The following is a 12,754-nucleotide window of genomic DNA, read 5'->3' on the forward strand; positions in this document are numbered from 1 at the left end:
AGAAGTATGTGTAGGTTCTCAGCAGTAAAATAAAATATCACAGCTGCCTTCAAGGGCTTATTTATACATCCATCCATCCATTTTGCAAACTGCTTATCCTACTGGGTTGCGGGGGGCCCGGAGCCTATCCCGGAAGCAATGGGCACAAGGCAGGGAACAACCCAGGACGGGGGGCCAGCCCATCGCAGGGCACACTCACACACCATCCACTCACACATGCACTCCTATGGGCAATTTAGCAACTCCAATTAGCCTCAGCATATTTTTGGACTGTGGGGGGAAACCGCAGTAGCCGGAGGAAACCCCACGACGACATGGGGAGAACATGCAAACTCCACACACATGTGACCCAGGCAGAGACTCGAACCCAGGTCCCAGAGGTGTGAGGCAACAGTGCTAACCACTGTACCCCAATGCAGCCCCTCACATAAAATATAATGGAGATTCACACAGGTTTGGCGTGAAAGGAAGTAGCATAAAATGTTGTTACATCTCCTAGTGTGTGGAGTTTAACTCAAGGGAGGTGATGCTAAGACTATATATTGGTAAGACTCCACCTAGAATATTGTGCAGGTTTGGTCACCATACCATAAAAAGGACATTGCTGCCTTAGAAAGGGTTCAATGTAGGGCTATGAGAATGATTCCTGGTCTTAGAGGAATGTCTTATGAGGAGAGGTTAGCTGAGCTGAATCTGTTTGCCTCGAGCAAAGGAGACTAAGGGGGGACAAGATCTAGGTGTATAAGATTCTAACAGGTCGGGATGCTGTTCAGCCAAATAGTTACTTTAATATTAGTTCAAGTACTAGAACTTGTAGCCATGGGTGGAAATTGGCAGGAGAACATTTTAAACTGGATTTGAGGAAGCACTTCTTTACACAGCATGTAGATAGAGTATGGAATAGTCTTCCTGTTAGTGTAGCGCAATCTAAAACCCTGGGTTCCTTTAAATCAGAACTAGATAAAATTTTAACAACTCTGAGCTCTGAGTTGAATTATCCTCAAATTAGCTTGATCGGCCAAATGGCCTCTGGTTTGTAAATTTCTTATGTTCTTGTACTTCAGAGTCAAACTAGTAACCCTAACCCTAATACTCTGGATGTTCCCTGCTGTCGCCGTTCTTATAGGAAAAAGTAACTTTTCGCCTTCATCGCGCTGCCCATTCAAACAGTCCGTGACTCAGCGGTCCTGGATGTGGATCCATGTGGACGTGGATCGTCTGATAAAGGGAAAGCTGAACAGTCACGATCTCACATAAATGATTTACCTGCAGTCGCTGCTGAACGCAGGGGGGTTACACGACAATCAACCACGCTCTTCTACCACCTACCTGCGTCCCCCTGCACGCCTCACTGCTGACTAATATCAGCGTCATATGAGCACCACACCAATTAACCATTTTCTTTCTGCATAAATATATTTGTTATATAGGCAATCATTACAGCATATATGCATAATAAAATAAAAGTAGAGACTACCCCATCTAATAATTGTTCCGAAATCCAACGCTTTTTAATCTCCAATCTGCATTTACTGCTTATCTAATTTGGATTATGGTGATGCAGATTCTGTCTGCCCATCCATGGGTGCGACCTCACACGAAAGGGAATTTAATAACCAAGAATGAATTTGTGATGTAGCAGGAAATCTCTCATGATCACGACGGAAAGAGGGGCGCCTTTCAGGAGACTCGAACCCACCGCTTTGGGGGTAGAAGAAGCGGCGCATCTCGCCATCCCGAAGCAACGCCCATTGGTAAAAAAAAAAAAATCCATCTCGGTAACCTTTGATTCAGCGCACGGTAGTTCCTTCCTCGTTTTCCCTCGACGTTATTCGGCGGTGATTTAATGAAGAAACACGCATTTATGACTTGAGAACACTTCAGGGATCTCATAAGATAAGTAGACGGCATTTAAGGGGCAAGTGGTTTCTGGTATCCCCCAGTTACAGACAGAAGAGGGCGGTGTGTGAGTGTGTACGTTTATTTTTTATTTATTTTCACCATTTTTTTATTTATTTATTATTTATATATATTTTTTTTACGAAAGTGTTGGAGTCACGACAACGCGCACCCAGTGATGGGGATATTTTTCCTCTTTCCGCCCAGCCTGCGTATACCCAGACATATCAGTGTCAGGAGAGCTCCGAAAAAAACAACACCGTCGATTTAGCAGTGTGGAATAAACGGAGATGGACTGAATGAGATCAGCGACATGCATGTAAGCTGGGGCTGGGATCTCTGATGGAGAGGAAGAAGAATGTGACATGCAGGAGATAAGGCTGTAGTCCCTGGATTTTCGATAGCTGATGCGCGGGGCCGGAACTGTACTACCTTAACAGGCTACAACTTAATAAAATCGATTAGATAGCTGAATGATACCGACTGCCAATTTCATGCATTTTCACACTTTATTGCTTGGAGTAAACTGAGTCTTCTCTAAGCCTGTGAGGGAGAAACGGCTTGGCGATATGTCTGCTTTCCTGATTTCCTTACTGTTGCAAATGGGATTTGTTGTTGGATCAAATTATGGGTACGTGGAGTGGTCGGATCAGGACAGTGACTCGGAAATCCGAGGGAAGCATCCCGTGCAAAGCACCCATGTTAGCAGCAAGGATCCGCCGCAGCATCCGACTTATTTCTCCAAGCCGGTGACTGAGCGCCCAGTCCTCGCCCACAAGATCGAGGAGGACCTGCCCAGGGTCGTGACGGCGTTTCTCCACACCGGAGACTCGGCAACGCTAAAGCAAGCCCCATGCTCCCGGAGATACGAGCTGAGCAGCCTGCGCGGTGCATTGCCCGTCACTCCCCATCACTCCCTGCACGGTGTGCTGGATACGGTGGCTCACGCCGCCAACTTCCTGAATATGATCCTACAGGGGAACAGGTCGAGAGAGCACAGTCTCCGGCGAGACGTACACTGGTACCACGCGTTAGTCCAGAGCATGCTGGAGGGCGATCCAAAGATCCACCGTGCCGTCGTTACATTCAGCACAGAATCGTCTTTGCCCAGTCCCAATATCTTTCTCCAAGCCACTAGGATGGATAGTGAAATAGTCCTCCAAGATCTTTCAAATACGTCCCACAATTATCTAAAAAACAAAACCTCCGAGTCGGAATGGTTCAGTGAGTTCAGGGACAAAAAGAAGCCACATCTGCATAGGAGGGTCACGGGGAAAGAGGCGAACCCATCAGCCGAAACGCACACGAGAGTGGACGGCTACGTCTTCGATAAAACTCAGATAAAGTGGTCGGCTCCCTTCCTCGAGTGCGAAAATGGGAATTTTATTCCCCACTGGCTCCTCACTTTGTCCGCCGGCTTCTACGGCTTGAAGCCGAACTTGGCACCTGAGTTCAGGTACGTGACGGTGATGTTACAGCCGTCTAAGGTTTCACGCGTACGTCCGTTTGTCTACCTGCCCAAATGCTTAACTGTTGCTCACTAGTGTCTTTACAAAGTACAAACTTAGGTTGAATTTTTATGCAACTGGCGTTTGAGATCAAATTCCAGCTTTAAGATGTGATGAACAGTGGAAATGGCAAAAGGAGGGGTCGTTTCTTCAGGGTACACATGCCTTTCTCAAAACTTCAGGCTGTATGGTGAATAATAATAATAATAATAATAATAATAATAATAATAATAATAATAATAATAATAATAATGATGATGATGATGATATGTGAATGGTAAGACAGCCCAGTGTTGTTCAGATTGCAGCGGTTCTCCTTCTATAGGTGTTAGATGTTCCTGTAAAGCACATCGCTCAGCTGACGCCAGATGCAGAGGACGGATCTAAAAATAACCGCTGATGTTATTCCGTTGCGGTGAGAGTCCTCGGCTCTTCCAGCTCGTCAAAAAAACTCCAGCCTCGCTGCATCCTTCACACACAACCGCCCCCCCCTCCATTCCTGTTCTCCACCTTGACTTGACGTGTGAATTTTTCAATAAAACACGATTCTTTTGCCGGGCGCGTCAATCATGTTCCGTATTCTGATGAGAAGTTAAGTCACATGTAATTGGACTGCCTTGTATGAATTATTTACATCTATGTCTACACGACATCTTCTTCTAGTTGGGAAGGAGAATAAGGTTTGGAGAAATTAGTTTAACGTATTCAGTCAACATCTACATTCGTATATATTTTCTTTCTCACGGTATTAATGTTTGATGATCTTTTATTTCACGAAAAAAATACATCCAGTTTCTGGTACAGGAAGACTTATGAAAACGCATGGCAGAAGAGATTTTTCATCATGATAAACGGCAAATCCCATCAAAACGGTGTCGGAGAGGAGTGCGTGTCTGAGCTACCGACTGCAATATTTTTTAAAGTGGGTTTTATTACTCTTTTATTGCTCGGCTTTTGTCATATGATCTTGCTTGATATTTCAAGACTGATCCCACGGATCGAGCTTTATTTCCTGTTTGTAAGTAGCAGTCTGGCTCTCAGCCATATCTTTTCGCCACCTGCTGTGGCGAGATGGTAGGACGCGTCGTTTTGTGAGCTTTCACAGGGAATATCTAGATCGGGGGCGTGGGGTAGCACAAAAACGTATATATTCATTAGGACGCCCTTTCATTGGTTAGTCTAACTCAGTGGTTCCCGACCATTTTTGCATCACGACCCAATCATTACCATGGCAGCTTAGTCGCGACCATATATCAAGTATAGGTTTAAATTACCGCTATGATAAAACATGCAGCGCAGTCTGCAATTCATGCCAATCAATGCCTATCGCACAAATCTGATTGGACGTGCCAGTGAATTTTAAATGAAGCGTCTGTCATTTGGCTTCTTGGATTGGTTGAGTGTTCACTGGTTTGGCACTAAGGGTCTGCAGACCCAAGGCCCACTTATATAGGTTAATTCTAGGATTGGGGCTGGGAAATTCGGTTGTAAGATCAACATGGGAGCTTGCTGGTCTTAAAATTCTTAAACTTTCAATTCAGCCTCTCAGCCCTTTGAGAACATGGGTGGAGAATCGCTGGTCTAACTCGTGAGGCTGTGAAGGGTCACCTGTCGCGGAGATGTTTTTGTGCTAAGCTTTGCCTACTTGCAGCCGCGCTGTGTATGAAAAGAAGAGCATGGTGCACACCGGGGGAATATGTTGTTAATAGCATGAAGAAAGTGTTCTTAGCGATGCCTAATGTGCCAGAGGATTCAGAGAAAAACAGGCAGTTAAACAGGAAGATTGATCTTCTGCTGTAATGGTAATTGAGAGTCTGACTGCCATTGGTCAGAAAGGGGGAGGAGCCCTTCGAACTGAGAGTGTAGGACTATAACAGTGATTCATTAAGATGGGGCTCTGGAGGTAAGGCAGAGGAAGTGATGCGTCTGGGAGCTAGGCAGGAGGGTGGGCGGGGGGGGGTCACACTGGATTGGAGAACAAGATACAGAGAAGATCCTGGGGTTGGGGTTCAGCTGGGGTTTAGGATGGGTTTGTCCTGCTTGTTCCCCAAGCTGCCCATCGCCCATCTGAGCTTTGGCAGTTTACTGCCAGGTGGTGTTTCCAGAAAGAAAGCAATTCCATTGAGATGTTCATATTGCATAGGGTTGGGTGTAGGGTAGTCAGCAGCAGGGAGAAAGAGGCAAATAGTCACATTACTTCCTTAGCATAAACACGTGTGCAAGTGGGCAGCTCACTCGTTTGATATTTTTTTATGAAGCAATGCAGTAACTCTTCTGCCGGCGAATGAAGAGCTTCTAACCTTTTTTCTGGTTAAAGGTCCATCACTGCTTCATGGGGACAATCCCCACAAGAGGGGTGAGACTGGCCAATCGGCTCCAGCGTGTTGAATCCTCATGAAGATGAAAGTCCAAGTTGAGCTGAGCCAATCGTCACAACCAGAGTGAGGAAGGCTTAGCCGACACCTTCCCTGGACACATTACAGGTTCATTTCAGGATCAGTGTTCTGGCACATTCTCCGAGCCAGTCCGACTCAGTTACACTCCAGGTAGTCGCGAAACGTCCGCTGCCTTGCTGGGGGGGGGGGGGGCTGGGTTTGTCCAGATGGTGCGAGTTTCACAGTATGGGAAGCACAGAAGTGTGGAATAAAATGGTGGATCCAGAACGAACGGTGATAGTGAGTCACGGTTCTCACGTTGCGGTTCTCCGAATTATGGCAGGAGGGACGATACGGAAAGGATCAAAAGCAGTGGCACTTGGCTCTGGCTCGTTTTATGTTTAGGCACATTGATCAAGAAAATAGCTTCCGGCAATTCCGTCGCAGCAAAGCAACACCGTGGCCTGGGAACCTAATGTCATTCCTTTGTAAAATTAGCACTGCCTTGGATGGCTGTTTGGGACTTCAACCTCTAAAAGGCATGAAGCTCCCATGCGACACTCTTGGTGGTGGCACTCATTTGATGGGCGGTCCTCTGTGGCCTATGTCCTGCTTCACAGGACTGCGGTCTATGTCCTGCTTCACAGGACTGCGGTCTATGTCCTGTACTGTCTCACATTACCTGCTCTACACATGGTTTAAGAGCTCCTACAGTATCACACGACTCTGAGAGGTTTGCAGGTCAGATTCCCTCGCTCATAAATTTTTACTTATATAGCTGACATATTCATCCAAAGCGACGGGCATTTCTTTGAGAGAGCAGGGTCAGCCAGTCCCTGGAGAAATTGGGGTGTAAGAGTCTTGCTCAAGGGCCCAATGGTGACATCACCCTGCCAACCATAGGATATGAACCTGTGACCTTTTGAGCCATACCTCCCGCTATTCCCATCATTCCAATTATTGTTAATATTATTGTTGTTGATGATGATGATGATGATGGTATCTGTGCCCGTGATGGGCTGGCATCCCATTCTGGGTGTCCCCTGCCTCATGCCCAGTGATTTCTGGGACAGGCTCCAGGCTCACCGCGACTGCACTGGCCAAGCAGTCCTTCTGCCTATATATAGCTCTCTTAAAAGCAATGCCAAGTACAATTAACTCCGGGCGTCTTTGAGATTCACTCATTACCTACAAACCCTCTTTACCACTTGCCAACATAACTTTATAAAATGTCATATTATGCAATATACGCTCCAAATATGGAATATATTTATAATAATGTGCGTTTATGGGGGGGGGGGCATGTTTGTGTATTAATCCAGCTTAAAGTCAATTAGTAAAAATGTTTCCCTCAGCAATACAAATCAAATATCGCGCACAGTATTAGGAATTCATTAGCGTGCTTCATTCAGACCCCGACAGTGGGATTACGAGGCGATCGATGAAAGGCCTTTGTTATTACTGTGTCTCGGCAGTCAAATGCATCAGAGGTCCTTGACCATTGTTTGTGTCATTGTTTGAATGAAGATCGGTGGACCCGGCTTGTAAGGTGACCAGCGCTGCCATGATCACACTGTCCAGAACGAACAGGTATCAGACAGAAAAAAAAATGGCAAGTACACATTGAGACGTGCTCCGGGCCCTTTTCAAGCCGCAGGAGTTAGCCAAGGTCGTACCTTTGGCTGGATCAGTCTTGGTTCAAGGATACTTTGCTTCATCGGTCACATTCAGTGTTGTTTCACACAGATTAGCGTAATCAGAGATTCTCCTCTGAGCTGGGATTAGCAATCCCACCTCCGGGAAATGGGCTTTTGTTTTTACTCAGCGTGTGAGGCGGGACTGGCTGCTCTCATCCAGCCGGGTCGGGAATCGCCCTTTCTTTGGGGTCTTTTGAGGGCCTTAGCTGGGTTTGACAGGGAGAATAAGACGCCGGCTGGTTTGTAGGCCGTGGTGGGCGCTCTCTGGCCTCCCGTGGGCCCGGTCCCATCTCATGCCGGGGAGAAAGACGGCACCCTGCTGGAGATCCGCCCCAGGGTGGCACCGGGGGGCTCCTGGCCCGAACGTGCTTATCTTTTGCTGCCCGGAGGTGGCCCTGTGTGATGAGGCACCGTGCCCGTTTAGTGGGTCATGGAGAATGTTTGGCTCTGCTTCAGAGCTTCTGGCTCAGTGGCAACGCCAGGGGGAGTCTGGGATGGGGGGGTGGGGCATATAGCAGGCTCCTGTGTGAGAAAACATGGACGGGGAGGGGGGAGAGGATAAAACAGGCTGTTTTGGCCAGGCATGGTCCTGACAGAAGGAGAGGCGTGGGGGGGGCGAGCCCAGCTGTCCTGGGGGGGCCTGGACACAGTCCTCGCACAGCAGATGTCCTGGTTATGGAGCACATGATGGAGTTTGTCTTGCAGGCTTGGGTTTCTGGATCATTCTGCTTCTGCCTCTAAAAACAGCAATGGGCAACATTCAGATGCAGAGGTCAAGGTTCCCTCTATGGAAACATCCAACCATCCATCCATCTATCATCTACCCACTGCTTTAGGTCAGAGTCACGGCGATAAGGTGCATCCAGGATGGGCTGACAGTCTCTGTAAAAATGATGTAATACTTTTTTTTTTCCATAAACGCAACAGACTCTATATAAAATGTGCACAAAGTCGAAAGACCTTGTTTACTGTTACTTCATAGTTAAGAGTGTATATCCTCAAAGCTTTGAATTCCCAGAAGGCCATTGAGAAAAGAATTTCTCCAAAATTCAGGGAGGACATACGTTCCATTGCCATTCTTCTGTATATTAAATACTAGGATCTTTTGTCCTTGTGAGAAGTTTATGTGGCTCCATAATGCTGAAGATCTCATATAGCTTATGTCTTGTGACCATCCATCCATCCATCTATCCATCCATACATCATCTAACTGCTTTTCCTGGTTAGGGTGATAGGGGGTGCTGTAACCAGGCTCCATAGAGCATAAGGCTGGCTACATCCCAGACAGGGTGTAATTTGTCTCCTTAACTACAGAATGACAATTTGCCTGAGCTGTTGTTGGAACTGCAGAAAAGCCCTCGTTGACCAGGTGTGAGCATTAAATAGACAGGAGAACATCTGGAACTGCCCGGAAAGCAGGCTGCGATGTGGTCGCACTCGGGGGGAGAGCAGGTGTCCGGATCTCTCCAGACCATGACGACCCCCCTTCCCTGGTCAGCAGTGCCGAGGAGTAAATAATTCAAAACTGACCACCAGGTTGCAGTCACAAGTTGGAGGTCGGATGCAAGCTTTGCTGCTCCTGTTCCTATTTACATAAAAACACAAGTGCTCCGTCAGTCAGTGCTACTGCTTAATCGATGCATTACTAAATATGCATTAGATACTGTAGATGCATTGCTGGAAAAACGTGTTACAGTGCTGGTGTTTGTTTATTATTAAACGGGTATCTAGAGGGAATAAGCCTGAGGCAGCCGGTAGTGATGTCTGCAGTGCACCGTGTCCAGCTAAACGCCGGTTCTGCACCGTATCGAGTCTCAATTGGAGAAGAGCATGAGATCGAATCCCAGAAGGGTTCCTCCTGTGACTGAACTACAGGCAGCCTACAGTACCTGCAAAAGCCTTAGGCAGACAAAGGAAACGATGCTTAAATGATCTTCAATATCTAATGATATTATGGCTGTCAAAGTCTGTCAGCTTAAACATTTCAAAAACTCTCCTATAATCACTCTGGTATTTGCAGCAAACATCCAGCACACCCATGTAGTTTTGACTCAGCCACTAGCTCACCTTGTTTGGCAGCTCAACTAATTAAGTTAATTAATTAAATAAGCTGGTGGATAAATTAATAAATACATGGAATGGCTGGGGTGCCCCTGAGGAGAGGTTTGGTAACTGAAGCGGCATCTATCTAGCCATCCAACAACATATCAGTAACCTTTGGGAGAACATCTTTATTGTGTTGGTGTTGTGTTTGTTTGCATATGTTCTAATGTTATTTTGTTTTTTTTCTGAGCAAATATGCACTTACTATCTAGATAAACAGCTTTAAACATTTTCCCTGACTGTGTCTGGAAAGTACCGGCTTAGCAGTCCCAGAACGTTAACAGAGGCTGGTCCTTCCTGGAGATATGAACAGTCGCTCTCTCCCCCCTCCCTCCTCCAGGGGCGTCGTGCGTGTGGATGTCAACCTGCAGGACGTGGACATCGACCAGTGTTCCAGCACTGGGTGGTTTGGTGGGACCCACAGGTGCAACCTGACCACCATGGAGGTGAGATCCGAAAACAGACCCCGCGATCCGAGTCTGTTTCCGAAAATAGCTCCTCCTCGCCGTCGCGTCAGGACACAGACCGGACGCTCTGTCGGTTCTGTGCCTCCTGGACTGGGTTTCTGTTGCGGCCCGCTGGGATTTGCGGGCCAGCGACGGAGCTGGCTGCAGCTTTGGCGAGCGGCGTTTCCCATGCACGGCTGCCTTCCGGATAACGGTTATGCACGGGTGCACCGGAGCGAGACGTGCGTGACTGCACAGACCTCCGACGCGGCGTCGGCGTGAACATAACACATGGCTCATTTATTGCTGGGTATGCAGCCCGATCCAGTATAAAATTCTTTACGTGTCGGCCTTACTGTGTTTTCATTTCCCTTTTTTTCTGGAAAACAGCAGTAAAATAGCTTGTTCTGTGCTTCCTCTGATTGGTAGAAAAGGCCGGATTTGAACTGGGGCATATTCTTCATGACTAGGACTCTTCACTTTGACTACAGTTGTCATAAACATTAATATATATTTGTATCGCCATTGTAATCCTGTTGACTTGGCAGATGCTTCCATAGCTCACTGATGTGATGTAACCACCTAAAGTTGGATATTTTTGCTGAATCAGCTCAAAACAAGGACCTCGCTCAAAGGTAGAGCAGCAGTGCCCAGTCTTGACACAATGACCATCACACACCTACATTTCTGCTTCTGGGTAGTGGGTAGTGCACTCACATATAACTGAGGAAAATGAGAAATTATCTTATAAAAGGTGATTAGCACTTGCGCCAGATTGGGCTTTTAATTGGAGTCTTTGGGTTATTATATAGAGCATCAGGTCTAAAAGTTTGTGTGAAGTGGATCTGATTCCATCTATTATACATGTGGTGTAATGGATTGCAGTGGAATCTCTAAATTATTGATTATGCTTTTTGTCTGTGCATCCCGTCGACTGCAGTGGGGGGGCAGATTGCTGGCTGCTGGTGTTACACCCATTGCTTTTCATTACAGCTTTCTGGTCTGATGTGTGTGCGCTGATACCAGTGGACAGTTTTTGAACCTTCACTCAGGCTCAAGAAAGGAGGGAAAAATGCACTCAAGAGTGCACTGCAATCTCAGAATGCACTGCAATCTCAGAATGCACTGTAGCAGTGTCACCCACCAGTTGCCTGCTGTAATGCTTTGACCTCCCTTCTGTCACAGAGGTGATGTCACCTGGGGTTGTATGTTGTATTTCCATCAGAAGGTGGTCTTCTTTGGGGGGTGGGGGGAGTCAGAGATAGGGCTTCCTGTGGCCGGAGTGCTAGATGGCGTAACATAATTTGTGCTTCAGTTATTCCACCGCCAATCAGGTCCCAGATTTGGGAGGGAGAGGGGGAGAAACCCCCATTTCCTCTATTTAATATTGAAACTTCTTAGTAATCACAGTACCAATATCCTTGCTCCTGGAAATAGTGTATATAGTATGAAACATGAATGTGATTCACTGAGATCGATTTCATCGGAACAAGATCCATTCTTCATTGACAAGCATCACACATAAATTAATCAACATTCATAAAAATATTGCCTGGGGGCTAAATTCTGAAGCTTAATCTAGAGTTTTTAAATTGTTTTTGTGTAAAAGATTAGTGGTTAGTTTAAGGTATAATGTTACATCTATAGAGAAACAAAAATTGTGCCTCATGTATGCAGCACCGTGACCCCATCACGTAAGGTGACAGCAAGCAGATGGACTCTCGTCTTTGAGCGATGGCCAGTCCTAGACCAATGTGGCCGCCCCTTCAGTCGGCAGACCGAAAAGTAAATAAAAGCCTTGCCAAGGTATGACCTCCAGCTCCGACCTCTCCCTGCTGATTCGCCGGCCCCCACCTCCCAACTCGTTAATAGCCCCCGGACCCAAGGTTATTTCTGGACCCTTCCATTAGACCACAGGAGCGTGCATATTAAGGAAGCCGCTCTCCGGCACGGATGCGAGCGATCCGTCAGAGGTAGCTTACGTAAGAAGCTGCTCTTATTTTAGGAGTGGAAAATGTGCAGAAAGTTTGGGAGAAATAAATTTTAAATCCAGCCCATCTTTCTCCTGTTCGTCTCTGGAAGCGTCATGACAGGCTGAATGGCTCCGGCGAGCTGTGACTGCTATGAAAACAAACGTCTCCGTTGGAACGGGAAGACCCCGTCTGCCTGGTCGTGCTCTGTGCGCTTAAATAAACCTCGGTGACACGCCCCGCTGTGCCAGAAATGCTGTTGCATTACCGTCGGACTGGCGCGGCAGCCGGCTGAGACACTCAGCGGGCCTCACTGTGGCTATTCTGAAAGGGTTAACCACCCCCCTCTTCTGGGGGTGGGGGCTCTCACTCTCCTCGTCTCTCTACCTCTTGTCAGCGAGCAGAGAAACTCAAGGACGCATCGCAACCAGGGACAGAAATCGGCGAGACAGCCGTGCATCGTGGTAGACGCGCAGGTCGCATTCCGGGCCTGCGATCGCCCAACCTGCCTACCGACTAGCGCTAACAGTGAACCGAAGCGACACGATTCTGTGAACATGCTTCCAGGTCAGGCCTCGGCACCTATGGGCTTGTTGGTGCTGATAGGCCACGTGCAGGACTGTCGGAGAGGTATGGATTCCATGACAAATTCAGGGGGCCCAGCATTCTGTTGGGACCCCAAAATCCACCCCCCCCTCCCCCTGCCACTCAGCAAAATCAACTAAGCAACTGAAAACGCCAAGCCAAGCAGGGGGC

At 47.4% G+C, this 12,754-nt stretch overlaps 1 protein-coding gene across 1 annotated transcript in view; it reads left to right on the top strand.

The window, feature by feature from the left end:
- Positions 1-1,612: 1,612 nt before the first annotated feature.
- gpr158b (G protein-coupled receptor 158b) overlaps positions 1,613-12,754 on the top strand; it is a 40,751-nt gene continuing 29,609 nt past the window's right edge. Inside the window, exons 1-2 of the mRNA XM_049012080.1 lie at positions 1,613-3,355; positions 9,923-10,028. Of these exons, the coding sequence (XP_048868037.1) occupies positions 2,469-3,355; positions 9,923-10,028 (993 nt within the window). The 5' untranslated portion in view covers positions 1,613-2,468. The remainder of the gene's footprint in view (positions 3,356-9,922; positions 10,029-12,754) is intronic.

Source organism: Brienomyrus brachyistius, chromosome 4, assembly GCF_023856365.1.
Source record: "Brienomyrus brachyistius isolate T26 chromosome 4, BBRACH_0.4, whole genome shotgun sequence".
NCBI lineage: Eukaryota > Metazoa > Chordata > Actinopteri > Osteoglossiformes > Mormyridae > Brienomyrus > Brienomyrus brachyistius.